The 21,727-nt window shown below is 41.8% G+C and overlaps 1 protein-coding gene across 1 annotated transcript; it reads right to left on the bottom strand.

Moving 5' to 3' along the window:
- Positions 1–584: 584 nt before the first annotated feature.
- Positions 585–21,322, bottom strand: LOC123986910 (biotin--protein ligase-like). The gene is made up of 6 exons (XM_046075329.1): positions 20,943–21,322; positions 18,453–18,593; positions 11,633–11,795; positions 4,376–5,406; positions 1,951–2,130; positions 585–794 (listed from the first exon to the last, which is right to left on the bottom strand). Exons 1-6 carry the CDS (start codon positions 21,192–21,194, stop codon positions 585–587), a joined length of 1,977 nt encoding a protein of 658 aa, XP_045931285.1. The 5' UTR covers positions 21,195–21,322.
- Positions 21,323–21,727: the final 405 nt, after the last annotated feature.

Raw genomic sequence — 21,727 nt, 5'->3', positions numbered from 1 at the left:
CGGAGACAATAGGAATAGTATAGTAGCACATGGCCTAAGTGTAGTTGTAGCTGGCAGCTTTAGGTGAGTAGGTGTGCCTCGGGAAAGGACAAAGCTACTCTTGTAGGCGGCCTTGATCAGTGGACTCGCACAGGTAGACTCACTGGTCTTTACCCAAGTAGGTCTTCACACAAGGGGCCGACGCTTACGCTGACGCTTCAGTGGTAGGTTTCACTGAAGTAGTATGAGATCGCCCTCCGGATTAACAAGACAAAAGCTTGGTTTCAGTGGGTGGGACACAAACCCAGTTGTTTGACTATACAGGACACAGGATGTTCAGAATGGGTCTTGCAGTCAAACATCTGCCTGAACTGCTCAGGTAACATCTCTGATAGTCACATGTATGCTATTGTGCACCTGTCCAAAAGTTCTGGCAGATGCATCACACATGCTTCTCACTGCCCTATGTATCACCATGAAAACTATACTCAAAGTGGAAGGCTCCCCTCGACCTTAGCGGGGTGGTCGCTCGCTCTGAGGTGCTGGGGGTGCTCGAAGGGCTCTTGCTACAAGCCCTGGGGTGGAGGGACCTGGCGTCCTCTTGCCTAGGGGGGCAAGGGACGGGGCTGAATGCTGTTGTCAGTCTCCCTTGGGGCAGGCATGGCTGTCCCCGGCGCATGTGGTCTCGAGTCCTTTGCACTCTGGGAGAGTTGCAGGGTGACCTGGCTGCTGGGATTCTTGCCTGCCTGCCAGTGGGGCCGGTGTGGTGCTGTTGTGGCATCCCACTGTCTCTTACAACTACATCCAGTGACAGGCTTATATACACACATAAACACACACAAATAAATTTAGGTTGTCCATGACTGTCAACAAGCTGCATTATTCTTTATGCATGTCAGTAAGTTATTATTAAAAAATGCAAAGCCAGGTCGACTGTCCTCCAGCAATGACTCCAAGGCTATGATGCCCCCGACATGCGGAAAGGTGTGAGGCTGAATGTTAAATCTGTGACATTACTAGTTTGTTTTTGCATGAATAAAGAAAAACCCCAGAGATTTTGGTACTAGGTAAAGTAAATTTATGTAGTTACGGATCCTATGATGTCTGTTTTATCAATTATGCCTTCATTGGCCATAATCCCAACGTTAACTTCAACATTCTCCAAAAATGTAACCGCATTGAGCGCAACACAGAGTAACCTCCTGCAGTCAGTCACTTCGAAGGTTGATCAAAGACTGATTTACTGCCCTTACATGTTTGGACAGCCCTCTGTACACAGACCTGCCGCAAGCCTCCTGAATATATGCTCATATATTTACATACATTTAGGAAGCCAAATTGTTTCCACATGTGTACTATGCAGAATATCTATGTTGCTGCTCATACAATTAATTCTAATAAAAACAATAAGGTGATCACCGTAGGATACGTGAAAGGATAAATGAATAAGTGGATGAATGCTTAGGTTATGGTAAAATTGATATTTGTTATCAGTGGTGGCAGAATGTCAGTAAAAGATACCACTTAACTGTATTTTTACATTCTTCTAAACAATGACAGACCAACTCTTACCTTAACACAGTCCTACTTATATCTTTGTACTTGTCCCAGCAACATGCTGCTTTCACTGTGACCTAAATGCAAATGCTCCGTACTTGTATAACGCCTTTCTAGTCTTTTCGACCACTCAAAGTGCTTTTACACTACATCTGCATTCACCAGTCATACACATTCATACACTGAGCCTAAGAGCTCAAACGGAAACTAACATTCACACTCATTCATACACTGGCGGAATAGCCGCCAGGGGCAAATCGCAACCAGGGGGAGCCAGGGATCGAACCGCCGACCTTCCAATTAACGGCCAACCTGCACAGCCGCCCCAAGACCCCAAGACCTGTGACCTTATCTTAATCCTGAGGTCTGACAAAATACTGACAGATGTCAGTACCCATTGCCCGTGGGTCTTACCTGAGAAGTTGCCAGCAGGTGGACTGGGCTTGGGGTTGGAGTCTGGTTCAGCTCACAGCTGAGGCCAAGAGAGGTTAGGATTTCTGTCAAGACTTCATAACGTAGTGCATTGCTGACCTTCAGTTCATCAAAACCTTCTGATGTCAAATTCTGGGAGTCAGGAGCAAATTCCAGGTGTGCCTGAGGACAGGGAACACAGTATATTCAAAAGTCAGCACTCACATAACTCCCTCCCAGCCTGTGCATTACCCACAACAAACTCTTATTAAAGAGGTGATATTATGCTTTCTGGCTTTTCCCCTCTCCTTTATTGAGTTATATATCTGTTTTGTGCATGTAACAGGTTTGCAAAGTGAAAAAGCCCAAAGTCCAGCCTAAAGAGAGTTCCCACTGCTCTGAACCGCCTGAAAACAGCTCGTTTGTAGTCCAGCCCTTCACTTCCTTTACTTGTGACATCACAATGAAAACGCGTCATAAAGCTTGCCAAGCGGCTAGCGGGGTCAGGCACGCCCCCAAACCAAGCTAGTCTGAGCGGAGGCCCTTTGGCTCGACTCGCCTTTGTTTGGGTTTCCATTTTAGAAATGTTGTACCTGTACCTGCTTCCAGGTACTTCTTTCCGTATCACCTCACCTCCCTCCAGGTTCCAAGCGAGCTGAGGGATACTAAAATGTAACGTGAAAACACGACAGACTGCTGATTGGTCAGAGAGAATATTCACTATTCACTGCATCATCATTGCTGCACCAGACAGAGGCCAGCAACACAATGTTTTATATTTTACAGTTTCCGTATGGAATTTCATCACTAAATCCACTACTGAGAAGTTTTGAGGTGAGAAATCAGCTGTGTAGATTTCCAATATTGACAGTTTTACGAGAAGTGATGGTGGAACAAAAATGTGATGAATATTTTGGGAGTTGAGGAGCTCCGCAAGTGGCTGCGGGGGAAGCCTGGCCAACCCGCGGGAGGAGCGTGTGAGGCCGGCCAGCCGCCCGCTAACAGAGCCCTCTGCTCCCGCCGTCACACAGACCGCTGCAGCAACAACGGCAGAGGAAAACACAGCTGGAAGGTTTTCATACCGCTTATCTGTCTTTACATTCTGAGGAATGTTGAAACGTTTTAACTTTAAAAAGAGAAAGCTGTGTGGATCACTGGTGTGTGTGTCGCATTGAACATTACGTCGCGGCAGTTGTGTGTGGTGTCGCTATGACGACAAGCTACGTACTATCTCTGGGTACTATCTGCAATGGAAAACGGAGCAGGGCCGAGTAGAATCCAGTCTATCAATTTGCGCTACACTAGCATTTATCGGCAATGCAGCATAGATCGTCAGAACACCGGCAACAGTTCAACGTTTAATCCTAAAAAACAATGCAACTGCGACTCTGTTTGGGCCTGGAAATTCACAATCACAACCTGTAAGTATGCTTAGTTGGTTTAAAATAAACACGGCTGAAACACTGTTCAAGTGCGGAGTTGTTGTAAATGTTGGCTAACACAGCTAAAGTTATAGCTATAATGCTAATGTTACACCTGATGTGAAAGCTACTGAGCAAACGTTCAAATTGTTTGGCCAATTTTTATATAAGATTTAGTTGAAATATGGTGATTTTTGTAGTGGTTTATGGTAAGATGTGGAACAATGATGTTGTGGACTTGTGAGTAACTTATACCACCTGCTAGGTTATGGTCGCAGTCTGAAGCGGCTTTGATTTGGATCACACTACCTTGTTTCTTACGACCCGCCCTTCTCTGCTTCTGATTGGCTAGTAGTCCTTACCTGGGAACTGCGCATGTGCAACTCCCAACAAAGATTTTGTACAAGTAAGATGCATCACTCTGTAGCTCAAGAGCGGAGCGTACAACACATAGGGTGAAAAGAGGAGCTGCAGCAATGTGCAGTATGAGAAAAATATGGTGTTTTTTCAAAATTAAACCATGTAAACCTGTTCTGGTACAACCCCTAATTAAGATTTTGAACCTGAAAATGAGCATAATAACACCTCTTTAAAACCTAACCTTTACAGTTTAATTAAAAATGTTTTAATCTAATACTATTTTGATTTATCGGGGATTCGAATGCTTGAATTTATCGGACTGAGCTCTGCTTGCGCGGTTCAACTTAGACAGCAGCAATACTTGTAGGAATTCTCACCAACCACTCATATCTACCTTTCAAAATTACACTTTGTTGGCCAAATTTACTAAGGGGTAGATGCAGATTAGATGAGCTCTGCTTATCAAATGGTGCACCTGGCTGGAGATGCAGTTTACGTCTCATTGCATGTGTTATTATTTAAAGGCACTATTGTGCAATTAATAGGAGACATGTTAACAGTAGTTGATTCTGTTTTCTAGTGAATCACGTACATATACACACACACACAAACTACTACAACCATCACTGTTAATGTCAATGTTTTACCTGACAGAGGACAGCTTCCCCTCCGTCCTCTCCGTGGGTTACCCTGACTATAACCATATCCCTCTGACCAGGGATGTTGCCTTTCAGCTCCCCCCAGAGCTCCACTTCCCCTCCTCCCTGAGTATCCCTGATGTAGACCTTCCCGCTCGCCACCAAGCTCAGTTCCAGCTCTGTGCTGTCCTCCCTGGTGAAACTCAGCCTGCTGACCTGCCTGCATCGCCTCTCCCTGACTTCCAGACAGAGGCCTGCAGGACACAGAGTGGAGGCTAGCCCCAGGACCCTGCCACCCTGGCTAAGGTAGGTGAGAAAGCGGGTCTGAAGCTGGGGGGTCAGGGTTTCCTCCTCTGCCAGTACCAGTAGCCTGCAGTTGTCCAGCCAAGGATCGCTCAGAGCCTGCTGTGGTTGGAGGGGATATATTATGTTGTTTTCCATGTTTATACACTCTGACAAAAGCTGATGAATTGCCTGAAAACGCTCCTGACAACCACCCGTATATACCAGAACATTTGGCGGTTTGCTATTACAGTGAAATCCACCGCTTTGACCATAAAAACCTTGCTCAGCTTCATTCAGAGTCTCATCCCCACTATCCAGATCTACTGAATTATCATCAGGAAGGTCTGGAATGTTCTCAGCTGAGGCATATTTGACTGAGAGGATGGTGCTGTTCTCCAGCTCCAAACATTCGTGACAGCTGGATAGATGGAGGTGGTGTCCATGACCCTCCATATGGTGATGATCCCCCAAGGAATGGTCCTCTGAGTCACCAACAGGTCCCAAATCCTGTGTGCTGCGGACAGGTTCTGATCCTCGACGCTGCTCTAACCTCCTCTTTGCCTCCAAGGTAAGAAGAAGGCTGCCTTTACAGCACTGTCGGTGGTGGTGTTCAGCTGACAGGCGACAAGGCAAAGGCTCAACAACACCTTCTTCAGTCTGGTTGTCACAGAGCCATAGGGACGTCTCAGTCTTAAGGCTTTGTGGACACTGCTTCTCCAACAGCTCACTGAGAGTGGATTCTTGGAGGAGGACAGCTATGAGAAAATAGAAAATTGTCAGGGCAATCTGGACATTTTGTAAATAATTTTTTACACATTGTTATTATAAAAATACTACAGATTATTAAGTATTTCTGTTAACAAGACCATAATAAACTGAAGGTAAATGAGGTATTAAAATAGTCCGAGCTGAATTAAAGGTTCAGTGTGTGCGTTTTAGTGGCATCTAGTGGTGAGGGTTGCAAACTGCAACCAACAGCTCACTGTTCATTCACTTGCTCCACTTGCTCCTCAGACGAAATAAGTACTTTTTAGGAATTGTAAAATTGAACAGTAAAAAAACAAAACAATTATCGATCTGATAAATTATCGTCCGATATCAGGCATATTATATATATATTATATACATAGGATGACAGACTGGACAGAGCAGATATTGTCTTTTTACTTGCAAAACGTAGCTGTTGTCGAATTCAGTAGTTTGGAGTTACTTTCACTTCACCGTTTCCACCACGGCCTCTCCCTCTGCTGGCCACTGTGTGAGTGTGATACCTGCATGTGTACACGCGCAGGAGTCGACACAGACCGCAGCAATGGCTACAGCCTGATAATAAACAGTAAGTCACGGTCTTCAGCACTGGGCCCATTAAATAACTTATCAACTATCAACAACATTAATGACACTTTTTTTTAATTCATGCGTTTCAAGTTAAATCCGATTTGATTTATATTACATGACTTGTCTCTCAAGACATAACGTTCCATTATAGGTCCGGCTAGACATAATAGCAGTATCTATAAGCTCAGACCTTACTGATTTAACTTTACTTTTATTTTTCTTATTGAGTTAGTTGCATCTCTCAGTGCATACTAGTGGGATCTTTTTGAAAACATATTGACTATTCTTGATGCCAGTGAATAGCTGACTAGAGATATTAGCTCAGCTACAGGCATAGCAGCAGACGTGATCTCCTCCTTCTTTATAACTTAAACAAATGCGAAGAAATTAGCGGTTATCGGATCCGTGGGGGAAAAAAAATCCATATCGTGCATCACTAAAACCTAACTTTGTACCTATTCTCCATGAGGTTATACAAAAACAAAAAAGGCTGTGAAAACTATGTCTATATAATATAAACTACCCCTGGCAAAGTTATTATTCTTACATACTCTGTTTCATCTTACATTGACAAGTATACAAAAAGTATACAACAATGTCCCATGTGAACTTTATTCCTCTTTTTGCAATAAAGATTTAAGGAGGAAAAAAACAATTCTGATTATTCCAATTGGTCTCTGCTCAATCCTCCCTTTTCAAGCGCGGAAATCCATTGCCCACTTCACCCAATGGTGTAAAGACAGTAACCTCCTCCTCAACATCACCAAGACAAAGGAACTCATCCTGTAAAATCTCCACCCCTCACTGTCCCATCTCCATAAACAGCCAGCCAGTAGAAATTGTTGACAGCTTCAGGTACCTTGGCATCACTATGGACAGTAAACTGAGTTTTGATCACCACATCACAGACATCCACAGACGCTGTCAGCAGAGACTTTTTGTCATACGAAAACTCAGGACTGTCAGTCAAACCACACCTACTGCTTCACCTGTACCGTAGTATCATTGAAGCCATCCTCTTGTACTGTGCTACCTGCTACTTCACCATGCTCTCTCTCACCAAGAGGAATAAGTTTCTTAAAATCACTAACACTTTCTCCAAAATAATAAGTCTTTCCACTCCCAACCTGCCAGCCCTCATTAATACTGCCACTGCTCGTAGAGCAACTACCATAGTACTTAGTCAATGACTAATTAGGCTGCTTTACTTAAAACTTTAAATTTTTCTGTAATAGATTCATTTCAATATTGAGTAATGCAGTATGATAATCAAATAAACATTTTAACGGACTACATTTCCTCATGCTGATAATGTGCCATGCGGTCTTGTAGCTGGAGCTTGTCCGGGGGAATCCCACACCGGATGCAGTGATGTGTCGACACATTTACGTAATTGATAACGACGAATACGTCGAATCACCTCCACCCGAATGTGTACATTGTCTGTATATGTGTACTATATGTAGTTTGTGTAGAATTCATGCTGAAGGTGCTCTTTGTATAGACTGTGAAAACAAATTTTGTCCGCTGAGGACAATAAAGAATGAACCTGAATCTGAAGCTATGGTGGGCGACACGCTCTGTTGGCTCTTGTGCTAAATAATGCATGTGGTCTTCCATATGTCCAAATTTCATTTCTCTTCTTACTTCTAAGAAACCAGATGACTACAACTACTAGTACTTCTATTTCTTTTTCATACTTATTCAACATAGTGACAAACTCGTTCAGCATAGTGACAAATCGTTCGGGCAACTGTAGCAACATGGCGACTAGGGGTGGGAGAAATAATCAATTCTTAGATGCATCGCGATGCGGACGTGGAAGATTATGAATCATTAACAAATGTCAAAACATCTATTTAATGTTAATTTATAACGTAATGTTGACGGAACGCAAAAGGCGGAACTCGCGGAAGTGCAGCGCCAGCAACCGGGACCAGCAGTGTTCCCCTGTATTCGGCACACCACCGCTGCGGAATGAATAACCACCCTGCTTAAATGTCACACAATCATTAATATCAATGCGCAAGTAATGATTTTAACTCGCACACTGCGAGCATGGTGACACTCAACGCTTGGCAGCTCCCTGCGTATCCTGTGTGAGGCCAACCGAATGACACAGCGTGGCAGAACATGACGGTGACAGTTAGCGGACAAATATATTAGCAGTAAGTTTCTGTCTGGTAGTAAACGTGCAGTGTAGGCCACAGTGTGTCCATTAATTTCGTTAGTTTCCCCAGCTGCTGGAAAAGTGAAGGCTGTTAGCTCAAGCTAACATCTCCCCTGTACAAGGGCTTGCTCGCTGTCCCCCCACACCAGACTCCGGACTTTTGGGGACAGAGCCTTCAGTGTCACAGCCCCCACACTCTGGAACTCATCCCCGCAAAAATGCAAAATACTCCCTGTCTGGACACAAAATCTACTAAAAACCCAGCTTTTTACGAAGGCATTCAATCCTGAATGACTTTATGTTGTTCTGTCACTGTAACTGTGTAAAACGTCCTTGGGTCCCGCGAAAGGCATAAATAATATTTATTTATGTAACGTTAGCTAAATTAGTAACAAAGTAATAGTAATTATCTGCTGTAACGTTATGCCACCCCTAATGTCAATGACCCGTGGTGTATGTAGATAAAAACATAACGGTACATTATGTAGGGTCTTTATACAGCAATGAAGACTTAGTTATGTGTATTACATTGAATTCCTGTCAATAGATCCTCCTAAATATTACACACTGAACCTTTAGGGGATTTTTTTTATATTTTTTTATTGGGAGCACAAGAACACACATTAACAAAGCGCGAGCTTGTTAGCAAACCTCGTCTATTTACAAATCCAATTGGCAGCATTAGTACCTGTGGATTCATGATGAATGTAAGACCATTATTCACCAATCTTCCCTCTTCTTTTATCTCTGGTTTGGTTTCCGCTAACTAATGAGAAAAATATTTGGCTCTTTATGTGGTAAAAGCTTATTTTTAACTTTAGTTAACTGTGTGCACAATTGGCGATTAAATAATTATTTATATTAGGGATACACCCAAATGAAAATTCTTGGCCGAAGCCGAATATAAAAGTAAACATTTGCCGAATACCGAACAAGGGTCCCATAAAGTAAATTACACGTGTCCATTTACTTTTAATGTACACATGTAATATATATTATGCTTCTGAATATAATCCAATTAATCTTATTTCCATACTGTATAGACGCCTTATTTTCAAAACCGGACAATGACATGTATATCCTCGCCAATATTCATCAAGTCCGACTCAATTTGATAACTAATGTTGTATGTGGTTCTCGCATCACATAACATGAAGACTTCACAGCCTCTCTTCAGGTAGGACTCTCATACTGCAACACTTGTCTTTGTAAAGACAGAAAATCAGATTTAACTTTATTTTCACTGCGCATGTCACTGGTACAAAGCAACAAAATGCAGATCGCATCTAACCAGAAGTGCTTAAGCAGTAATTAAATAGAATAAGATACATTACTATACAAGTGCAAGGTATGAATGATATATAACATAAATATGTGTATCCAGGTAAATACAGGCTATGACTATGGCAGTACAGTATAAAAGAAAACTATACAACATGTACTGTAGTGCAAATGTGATTATTTTAGGGGTTATACAGTATGTACAGGAGGAATGTCTATGTATAGGGAATGATTTACAGTATGTACAGGATGTGCAGTACGAATGTACAGTAGTATGTACAGCAATGGTATGCCTAGATGAAAGGTGCAGTTAATAGTGCAGCGGTGTCAAAGTCCATGATGGTAGTGCAATTGGCAAGTGTAGCTGGTTCCATACACACAAATATATATATATGCTTCGTTAGAGGTCATTTCCTGTTGCCACTCTTATTAAACGTGTAAATTTCATACAGATCTGAGCATGTACAGTCGAGTTACAAGAACTTCCTGTGTCATGGTGAAACGTGGAACTTCACCCACGCCACCGCCACGCCATTAACCGAAAACTCACAAGTTTTACAACATGGCTTCATCAATGTGTTTTGTCACAGTTTTGAAGATAACATGGCCAACCTACTAGGAGTAGTACATTAGAGCATAAAACATGTCATTTCCTGGTGCCAGAAGGTGGCGCTATGCTTTTGAGTGAATGTTGGCACACACATTCCAAATTTGGTGCAGATGTGAGCATGTAGACTGAAGTTACAACAACTTCCTGTGTTATGACGAATCATCAATTTTAGACACCACGCCACGGGCACGCCGTTCCACGAAAACTCACCATTTGTATAACTTTTAATCTTCACATAGCTAAACTTTGGAGGCGTAACCATTGGACAATCAAACATTTTGTTGCGAATAGTCAACTGGGGCACAAAAAGCGCATGGAGATGAAAAGGTACAAATTAAGTGCAAAAGACTTAGGTAGAACTAAGCGTGAAGCTACCAGGAACCCTTTTTTCTTCCAAGTGCCACTATATTCCAAAACTAAAACCTACCTGGGGTGTCCAGAAGTGCCAAGTGCTCAGAGACATGGCCAAAGTCAGGAAGGCTGAACCACGACCACCACAGAATAAGATTCACAAGTGGAAGCGTCAAGATTGGGCAAAGAAAAACCTGAAGACAGATTTTTCAAATGTTTTATGGACCGCTGAAATGAGAGGGACTCTTGATGGACTAGATGGACGGCCTATGGTTTGATCACTGATGGACATGGCACCACTTGGCCAGCAAGGTGGAGGAGGGGGACTAGTATGGGCTGCTATCATTAAGGATGAGATAGCTCGACCTTTTCAGGTTGAAGATGGACTGGAATTCAACTCCCAAACCTACTGCCAGTTTCTAGAAGATACTTTCTTCAGGCAGTGGTATAGGAAGAAGTCCTCAGCATTCAAGAAGGCCATGATCTTTATGTAGAACAATGGTCCATCACATGCATCCAAGTACTCCACTGATTGGCTAGCCAGCAAGGGCATCAAAGATCCCCAAATAATGACCTGCCCCCTTTCCTCACCTGACTTGAATCCTTTTGACAACTTGTGGGCCTTTCTCACACATGAGATTTACAATCAAGGAAAACAATACACTTCCTTGATAAAATTTGGGAGGCTGTGGTTGCTGCTTCAGCAAAAGTTGATAGTGAGCAGATCAAGAAACTGACAGACTCCATAGATGGAAGGCTCATGGCAGTTATTGAAAAGAAGGCTGGCTATATTGGTTACTAAATGTTTTCGAAAGACCAAAAAAAAATAATTTCAATTGTCATTTTATGTTGTAACACTTACTCTAAAAATTCAGAATAAACAAGTAATTTGATACAAATTATTTTGGTATTTTAGTTGCCTAAAAATTCTGTACACTTTCCTTAAACATTCAAGTTTGAGGTTAAATTATATTTTGGATTGAGAGCATTGTGTTTGTTCAACAATAATATTAACCTGAGGAATATAATTTGCCTAATAATTGTACACAGAGTATATCTGTCAGGTATTTGGTGCTGGGAGCTTACAGATTGTAAAATAAAAAAAATTTTACTAAAATAGGCAACAAAGCTCTATAGAGCTGAGGGGAACTGCAGAGTAAGTATAAGTCTCAATTGTTGCTAAGTGACATCATAATACGAGAGATATTAAACGTAATTGAAGGCAACATACGGACTATTTTTGAAGGCACAAGTCCATTGTCCAGCTGAAGGCGATCTTCGATAAAAGCCACACCCAGCCGACTGAAGTTATCTACGCTGGCCTGAGCCACCGCCCTGAACGGCTCGCCAGGGCTAAAGGCCAGAGGAAGACAGCAGTCCGACCACTTCAGCACCTGCAAACAACACACACCACCAGTTAGCTGACAGTCTGTACTGATCCACAGCACAGGCAAAGTATGGAGGTTATTATGTCCTGCTTATCATACAAATCTCTCCGTCTCTGGTGAGATGGAAAATGGGAGAGAAAAACACTCACGTACTGAAGTGATTGTGAACTATAAAAAAATTTCTTTAGATGCAATTGTCAAAGTAACAGCAGATGATTAATTTAGAAATTCTATATATTAATATGTATTTTTCACACTTGTGGTTAAATATTGTTATGAAACATATCCTGCAAGTTTTATAGCGATTGGACAAACATTTTCTGATCTATAGCATGGTTTGTGTAATTCCACATTCAGTTATTATGAATTTATAGCACCTCCTAGTGGTTGATTTGAATGAGACTTGCAGCATATCAATGAACATATTAGCTTTTCAGCAATGTAAATATACCCTAAGCCTATTTTTTATATGTAGACATATCCTGGAAGTTTAGTGTTGACTGGACAAACATATAACATTTGTAACCTGTGGCCTGATCTGCATTATCTCACCTGCAGTTTGATTGCATTTATAACGCCTCCTGGTGTTCAAGTTGAATGAAACTTTCAGGGCATGTTTCAGGTACTTATGAGGACATATCCTGAGAAAGTTGTGATGATTGGAGAATGAATATGTGATTTATAGTGAAATTTGTATAATGCCACACCTTTCTTGCACTTGTAGCGCCCCCTAGTGGCATATGTATGAAACTGTCCGGGTATATCTGGGGCACAGTTCTGTGATGATTGGCCCTACAGTTGCTGATTTTTGTTCATTTATGTCTAGAGCCACGTGCCTTTCAAAGTTCATTGGTCCATATCTTGAAAAGTAATTGAGATATCAATAAGCTTTATGCAACTTTTAATAGGATTGATCCTATGAAGATTTACTGAAAATGTGGTGGCAATTGGAGCAACCGTCTAAGCGGTGATGTCAAAAATTTGTTATTCCAAAAATTCAAAATGGCGGAAAGATTTGATAGGTGGACCTTAATAGTCTTTGAGGCTTTTTTGTAAAGCACATTGAGCTGGACTTTCAAGAACATTTCAAGTTAATAGGACATACGGCGTGAGGTGCGTGACATTTTAAAGCCTTATTTACAGCGCCACCATGCGGCCAATTGGGTTCATATTTCTATGGTAGCACATGCACACCATTTCCAGTTATTCCCCCCAGTTTCATGTTTCGCGCTTACTCCAGCTCACAGGAATTTGAGCCAGCGTGGCAGACAACAAATTAGAGCTGTCAGCTGTGACTGCTACCAATGCTGCTGCAAACTACTGCTCCATCAGCAATTTAAAATCCTTTAGTGCTACCTAGAGGTAAAAGAATACATAAATATTAAAGCAGCAATCAGCGTTGGACGGGCCCTCGCAAGTGAAGCGTGTCAGATAGTGTTGCTCTGAATTGTCACACTTTGGACACTGCATGAAATGCTAATTATACGTTATGTCCCAGTACATCAAGTGTGGAACACACTGAGAAAATTTCTTTAAAATCGCATGAGGAGTGTCACACAGGGCTTACTTCCTGTTGCCAGTAGGTGGCGCTACTAACTGACTTGTGGTATGTAGATGGGGGCGGGACCATTATCAATCACATAAAGTTTGACACAGATGTGAGCATGTTCACTTAAGTTATAACAACAACTTCCTGTTTTATGGTGAATTATTGATAATCCACTACACACTACGGGATGCCAAAACTCATTTGAACGTGTCATCGATGGGATAAGTCAGTCCGACTAATTCTCTAGAAGTAGTTCATTAAAGAGCAGAGTGTGTAAATCGCCAAATACGTCAATTAAATCCAAAATGTTCGACTTCCTGTTGGTTGTTGACCCACCTGGCGTGTATTCAAAGTTGAGAAAATCAACAATGAGATGTATTTGAAACATTTCTTCAGTTCTATTTTGGGGTCAATATGCCATGACCGGGATTTGAACAGTCACTCTTTGGATCTGTAGGGAATGCCTTAACCACTTAACTATTAAAACATAGTGCTTAAGGTGTGTTATTACCCTTTTCGTTTCATCGCGTTTGTCCACATAACATGTAATGCCCCCAGAGCACCAACAGAGGGCAATCTATGACGAAAACAAAGTGACAACAACTTGCTGTTTCATGGCGAATCATTGATATTCAACTCCACGCCGCGGGCACCCCCAGTCGACCAAATCTCACCATTTGTACAATGTGCAATCACGAGAGGGATAAGACTGCACAGGAAAAATTTGAAGTCAATCAGATTAATTCTCTAGGAGGAGTTCATTAAAATGCGAAGTGTGTAAATCGCCAAATATGACAACATGCCGACTTCTTGTTGGTTGTTGACCCTCCTGGCCTGTGTTCAAAGTTTTGTAAGTTTTCGAGAATGTTTAGGCCGTCAAAAAGTAGTATTATATATTTGCAGAAATATTTCAAAGGGTCAAGATGCCATGACTGGGATTTGAACCATCAATATTGGGATCTGCAGGATAAGCACTAAATCACTGCGCAACTGAGATACTAGGGTTGGGAGAAATAATCGATTCTTAGATGCATCGCGATGCAGACGTGGAAGATTATGAATCGATTAATAAATGTCTAAAAATCGATTATTTAAATGTTAACTGATAAGGCAAAAGGCGGACCGTCTGTGGAGCGCACACAACCGAGACCAGCAGTGTTCCCCTGTATCTGGCACACCACCGCTGCGGAATGAATAACCCCCCCAATAAAATGTCACACAATCATTAATATCAATGCGCAAGTGATGATTTTAACTCGCACACTGTGAGCATGGTGACACTTGACGCTCTGCAGCTCTCTGTGTATCCTGTGTGTGAGGCCAAGTGAATGAATGAATGAATGAATGAATGAATGAATGAGCAAGAGAGCGCGCATGCATGCAGAACATGCGGTGAAAGTTAGCGGACAAATATATTAGCAGTAAGTTTCTGTCTGGTAGTAAACGTGCAGTGTAGGTCACAGTATGTCCGTTAATAAGTCTGTAGTTTCCCCAGCTGCTGGAAAAGTGAAGCCTGTTAGCTCAAGCTAACATCTCCCCTGTACAAGGGCTTGCTCTGTAATTAATGTTTATCCACATAAACATTGATTGCATTTAGAAAGACTAAAATACAAATTTAAAAACACCACAGCAATTCAGTGGGAACTGAACTCCACACAGGTGTTTGAAGTTGAAAGCAATTACCACTGCTGGCAGTGGTGGGATTTGAACCTGGGTCTGACTGAAAAGAGCTGCTTGGGAAACCAACCCTCTAATCAAGTGAGCTATAGAAGGAGACTTCTGAAGAAGCCACAATTTGATCATTTGTTGATAGAAAAGTGCATTTGCTTAAAAAAAGGTTCTCAGCTATCAATTTCGTGTTTTTAGTTAGTGCTCGAGTATAAAAACATACATTATGTGCCCACACTCGAAAACAGGAAGGAAGATTTTGCAAGTTAAAGAACTGGTGACAGGGGAGAACCTAAAGGAGTAGCATAAAACTTTTAGGCTCAACCATAGGCAAGGCCCCGGGGCCTGACAGCATCCTGGGTGCTAAAGACCAGCACCATGGAACTATCACCAATTCTACACTCTTTTCCGTGAATCCTAACAGTCTGCCACAATACTCACCCCAGTGCAAAACTGCAACAATAATCCCAGTGCCCAAAGAACTAGGCTTGTTCCAATTAGCGATTGGAACGCTTATCGACGATTGAATTGCTTTTTTCATTCTCACAGCGTAGGCTAACTAAAACAGCAAGTTATTATTATTACCAACACTGTTTTTAACTGTGTTATGTCTAGGCTAGTAGAAACTAGTGCAGGACTAAGAATGAGGAGACAGATAAAAGAGGAATATTTACTGCGCGGGTTGAAGGTACGGAAGATTGAGTAGAGGAAAAGCGGAAGATTTGGTGCGTGCCAAACCGGGTTGGTGGCTGCAGCGCAGAGCAGGTTGTACCAGAGTCCAGACTGAGAGGCTAAACTGAGCAGGTCCAGAGCAGAATACGGGAATATATTAGATGGACGGGCGTCCAGGGAGAGCAGACGGGATGAGCGCTAGTTCCTGTAGCGGGACTAAAACAACATGTTATTTTGCTAAATGCACTTTTAACTTTTATTATAGCCTACTACATGTTATTCTTCATTCGCCCTTATATAATCAGCCACCTGTTTAATGGTTACCACTTATTGTTTATTCATCACTCTCTATTTCAAAGCTGTTCAGACATATTGTTATATTTTCATATTGTATATACTGTATACCAAATCCACCTATCTCAAGTACATAACACCTGCACATAACTTATTTTTTCCAGCATCCTTTGCACTATGCTCCATCGCACTGTGTACATGTATGCATATACAGTATGTGTACCTATATATCTAATCTACCTCCGACATGTACATGATGATGATGATGATGATAACTAGAACTGCAAGCAGTTGTAAGCTGTGTCCAAGCCCCCCCAACGCCAGCCATGTCCCTCAACCCGCGGAGACTACCCGAGTCGACCTTGGCGTCCCGCCGCAGCTACGAGGGCCCACGGTGAATAAATGACTAGTTTGAGATTAAAGGGACTTGCGGTTACGGAGATGGTAAAGTGAATGGATGTCTATGGGAGTGTCATTTCATATAGGATTGAAACGCCACCTAGAGGCCAATTGACACCAAATTTCACACAGCCCCTCGGGAGGGCGTGCCAGATAAGGTCCCTGAGTTTGGTGTTGATCGGACATTGCAAACCTGAGGTATGACATCACATCCTGTTTTTAGTGCCTTTGTTAGCTTATAATTGTAATTTGAATCGAGGGACTTGTCGCTTCGTAGGAGTTAATTAAAATAGCTTTTACAGTTTTTGGGATTTAGCAAAATGTATACGCACAGAGGTGTGTCCTATACCATATGAATCGGCAGTATGCCCCAAACACATCCGACATAAAGTTTATGAATGTGCGATTTAGTGGCGCGTAGTTATGAGGCAAAATGTCGTTTGGTTCAAAATCCCATTGAAATTAATGGGATTTCCCCACGATTTTTGACCTTTGACCTGTAAGCTGAATTGCACCACGGGGAACAAATCACCCAAATTTGGTATGAATCGGAGTTAAGGTTATGGAGATATAAAATGCGTGTAAATCAATGGGATATTTGAGTGAACTTTGGTGCTTGTAGTGAGGGGACCTTGCAGAACAATTTGGCTCAAGTTTCATGTCAATAATATAATATAACCACATGTTTGTGACTTGTTATAGAGGAACAATTTCTTCGGGTTAAATAGCGCCACCTAGGGGTTAGTTGCACCAGATTTTGCACAGGGGGCGTCCCACATTATTGCTCCAAATTTGGTGTCGATCGGCCATTCCAAATCTAAGATATGATCTCACTTCCTGTTTTTAGCATTTTTCGCAAACATTTGTTAGCCTATAATTGCGACACTTAGCTGGATCAAAATTTCCTCTACGAACTTTCATCAGCTTGGGAACCACAATGCCTTGCATTTGTGGGTTCCCAGCCCCGCTGGTACTGGGAACCACGATGCCTTGCATTCTTCATTCGGTCCAAGCCCGAGTGGGCTGGGAACCCGCAAATGAAAGGCATCGCGGACCCTTAATAATAACGGCTATTTTGCTCACTAGCCAATGTGGGTAGTTTTTCGTAGGCCTATATCAGTTTTGGGCACTTTGGATTATTTGTTTTGTATCTGCAATTCCTCAGAGCTCTGACTGGATTAAGTTTATCATCATGAAGCTCTGGTCACGTAAGTGGAGATACTTCCACCTGAAATGATTATACAGGTCTTTATTTTCCAGATTATTCCCATGCAAATGCATCTCCTGCTTTCCAACACGGCATAAGTACTTTTATTAAAAAATAGAATTAACTCTGGAAAGGTAGTTGTGATATGACAATATGATGTGGCGTAAGGGCTGCCCTGCTAGTAGTAACACCATGTCCCTCAAATCATAAAGATATCTGTAATTTTACAGCATTTAATGCCACTTCCCTTCTACCTTTTCTTTTTCTCCTGCGCATTTGTATCCACACTGCTTGGCCACGCACACTCACACACTGACTGAACGCTGTATTGATGTGTGTGTGTGTGCATGCGACCAGTTGCGTGTGATGACAGGTTTTAACGATCATGTTAAAAGCAGGTGGAAGGCTGACAGTCTACAGGTCCATGACTGCCCTGTGACTTTTTTGGACCTGTGCAAACGAGATGAGGATTTGACATTTGGTTGTTTAAGCAAGACAGAGTGATTGGATCTCTAAATGTTTACAGAGTTTTATTCTTACTTGTACAAGTAGATATTATATACTATTTATGGGTAATACATTGAGATATTGGTGTCTATAGTATGACAAGATTGTGTAGAGGTACTAAGGTGCATTTGTCTTTTCTTTCAAACTTAATCTAAAAAAATATACAACAAATGTATTTTAACAAATAGTCAAGCTTGTATTTAGTAGTAACTGTGGTGAATAAAAATGAAAAATTATGCAGACGTGAACTAAAGCTTTATGAGACACAGGAACAATGAAGTTCGGTGTTGGGAAAATCAAGCCAAAATATGAAAATTAGAATGTGTGTCCTGAGAATATTACTTGTTAAGCAATGCGTGGTGCCTACTTTCTTATTCGAAGTATGAGGAGAATGGTAGCCCACTCTGTGTCCTGTAGCTTCTATGATGAATGAAATATTCTCTATTTGTGGACCACAAACCAGAGAGGACCCCAACAGCACAGTCCATTTGCTGAGATCATCACATACCTGGGGACAGTACAGACAGCACAGAAAATAACTCCAAACATCGCAAGGCTGCTACACATTGAATAGTAGTTAGTGAACGAGTCTTCAAACGCTTTGATCAAAGGCAAGTCATGTAGAAACTGTGCAGAAGCAGGGACACAATGTCATCCAGGCTGCAGCCATGTTGCTATGAGAATACAAATTATCTAATGGTGCCAGCTGCACTTGAAAAGGTTTGTTTAACTTATTGAAACACTGGCATTGACATCCCTATTTCATCCATTACACCAACTGGCAGTGCTCCACACTCCACACAGAAAAACATTTTTCAGTATTTGTTGGTCTGGCTTATCTGCTTAACCGATCAACTCTTTGCCTTCTGAAGTCAAGTTGAGTCTTCAAGCAGCGAGGTCTCTGCCCTGTTTCAGAAAGCAGGTTTAACAAACTGAGCTGAACTCTGAGTTGACTGAGCCTGAGGTGGGAAACACAACGCTGAAGTTAGCTTCTGATTCGCAGCTTCCGATTCGGCAGTTAAGGGGAACTTAAGTGAAAGTTAACTTACGTTGCTGAGCGACCAAATCTCGTTTTTTGTGCCTCTTACTGCTGTGAAAGCGGTTATGCATTTTAGGCAAAGCCTTAATGCTGTCTGAAACACTTTTTAAGATTTGAAAAAAAATATTTTATTTGTGAAAATGACAAAAGGGTGATTTCACTGCTTTTTCTCCACATGCAGACCACATTAGACCAGGTCCAGATCCAAAACCACTATACCTAGAGCTCTCAAATCTGGACTAGATTACTCCAGAGAGGCTAAAGTTTCAATCAAACACCGTTTCAGATTTGCGCAAGGTCCGTGTACTTTGCGGTCAACGGATTTTCGTTTTGAAATGAAAAAAAAAAAAAATGCTCGTTTCCCAATTACCATTAGTAAATAGGGAAACGAAAAACAAACCGTTATTGGTTTTGATATTAAAAAATGGAAAACAAAAAAAAAAAAAATCTTTTTCTTTGATGTGTTTATAGATGGAAATCAGAAATTCAAATACAAGTGTATACATCTTATTCCTCAATTTAGCATTGGGTTTTTTTTTGGTGACCTGGAAGCTATGGTAAGCAGTAAGCGGCTTGGGGTGCTGTAGCCTATATGTGCGCTTGACAGACTGTGGGCATGCACTTTCCTTCAACACAAAGTGGTTGTATGAGGTCACCGAGGTCCGGACCATTAGTTCAATCAACTCAGTATGTTGAACCTTACGCGCATGAGTGGGAAATTAAAAAAGCCATCATCAATGGAGCTACAATTCTACAATTAAAAAAAGTAAAAAAAAAGCAGCACCTCCACTTTAATCCAGTGGCGCTAGAAATACTGCCAGTGTGGACCATGACGGTTATCTTTAAACACAGCAGTGGAGGAAGGAGTCAATAAGTTTAAACCATTACATTTTATTCAGCATTGTTGGGTCAGTCAGCATTTACTTACATTTACTTACAGACCTGTGGTTAAAAAGTCACAGTCTGACAGTAATTATGATTATGGTGATTTGATGAAAAATTGTGCTCATTTCACATTTAATTAAATACTGTCAAACACATTAGGATTACGAGCAGCCAATACTCAAAAACTCCCCTTCTTCAAACTACATTTAGCCCAATTTTAGAATCTTAAAGTCATTTTAGCTGCACCACAATCATCCTCACCTCTGACATGATCACAATGAAAGGAATGTTCCATCAGTGTGACTAATCACAACATGACAGTTGATTTTTCATTGATCACTTCCAGCTTCATACAGATTAGTTTGATTTTAACAGTGATTACTGCAGTAATTAAACCTTAGCTAAATGTTTCAGTCCAACTTTTGACAGCCTGACAGCTGCCTTAAAGTCCACAGATTAAGAGTGTTAGAAGGACAGTGAGATGAGTTTCCCTCATCTCAGCTTGAACAACATATTTTTCACTAAACCCGCTTTCTGAAACAGGGCCCTCAAGTAAGTCAAGTCCAAGACAACTAATTCATTACAATGCAATTTAATAAAATTTCACTGGTGTGTATGGGTGTAGCTGTAACGTCAGAAGCCCTTAGTGTACTGAATGAATAGAGCAAGGACACATTTCCTTATTGCATACATAGACATAGATAGATAGGTTTAGAAATACTGACAATATTCACACCAACTCAATGACAGAAACAATAATTATGTCTACAGAGAGGTTAGCAAAAGTCTGACAAAAAAAAAACAATAAGTCGACTTTGCTGTAGACAGCCCGGGATTCCGGCTAAGGGCAGCGTCTGAGCAGACGACCCAGCCCCCAGGCTGCATGACTGTGACGTCAAGTAACTTAGCTACACGCTAGCTGCGAGATCCAACCTGAGGCTCTGTGACGTAGACGGCCCTGTCTCCCAGCTGGAGGAAGACGACGTCCTCGGCTGGCGGCGGGCTCCGGCGCGCGGTTGTGTGGCGTTCAGACGGCGGGGCTGAGGCTTGTGATGAGGCCGAGCTGGAGCAGACCCGGAAGCTGAAGCTGCTGCTGTTCAGTCTGGACAGACTGTTGCGGATCAGCACCGAGTAGCACTTGTGAAAGCGCACCCACAGGTAGACGTAGCACAACGTTATTAACATCTTAACCTGCACACGTAAAGGGGGCCATCCTGGCTGCTGACTTTGTTCACAGCGGACACAACATTACTGTCGGACTTAGCTGTAAAGCTAACTGCTACTTCTGATTTTTCCTCCTCTTCCTCTCCCTTTCTCTTGGTTTATTGGCGGTTGGCAAACAATCAATTGGTGCATTACCGCCACCAGCTGGTGTGGAGTGTGGATCAGAATGATCCAGAATGATTTCTACTCGGCCATATTAGTTACTCCAAGTTACTGAAACAGCATCCAATAACTCATCTCTTGAGTTCTTCTGCAGAATATCTTTTGAAACAAAATGTACTTTGATTATTCTGAGGTTGTGAATCCGCTGCCTTCTTCCTTCCTCATACTTCTGACAGTGTAACGCGCTCTGCTGCTATTTTGAATCTGAAAATGAGCATAATACCACCTCTTTAAATTGTCTTGTGTTGGATTATCTTGACTGTGGCCTATACGTTAACGAAGTAATTCAATGATTGATGTATCCTTCTCATTACTAGTGGCATTTCTCCCGT

This window comes from Micropterus dolomieu, linkage group LG18 (genome assembly GCF_021292245.1).
Source record: "Micropterus dolomieu isolate WLL.071019.BEF.003 ecotype Adirondacks linkage group LG18, ASM2129224v1, whole genome shotgun sequence".
Taxonomy (NCBI): Eukaryota; Metazoa; Chordata; class Actinopteri; order Centrarchiformes; family Centrarchidae; genus Micropterus; species Micropterus dolomieu.
The sequence above is the reverse complement of the archived record's forward strand: the minus strand, read 5'-3'. Positions and strand labels throughout refer to the sequence as shown.

Excerpts from the sequence above, each read along its gene's own strand:
- LOC123986910 (XM_046075329.1), bottom strand. The coding sequence starts at position 21,194 with ATGTTAATAACGTTGTGCTACGTCTACCTGTGGGTGCGCTTTCACAAG. Across the intron at positions 5,407-11,632 it reads TGTGCCTTCAAAAATAGTCC|CTGTCCTCCTCCAAGAATCC; the intron begins GTATGTTGCCTT and ends ATTTTCTCATAG. Across the intron at positions 795-1,950 it reads ACCTGCTGGCAACTTCTCAG|CCTGTCACTGGATGTAGTTG; the intron begins GTAAGACCCACG and ends TGTGTATATAAG.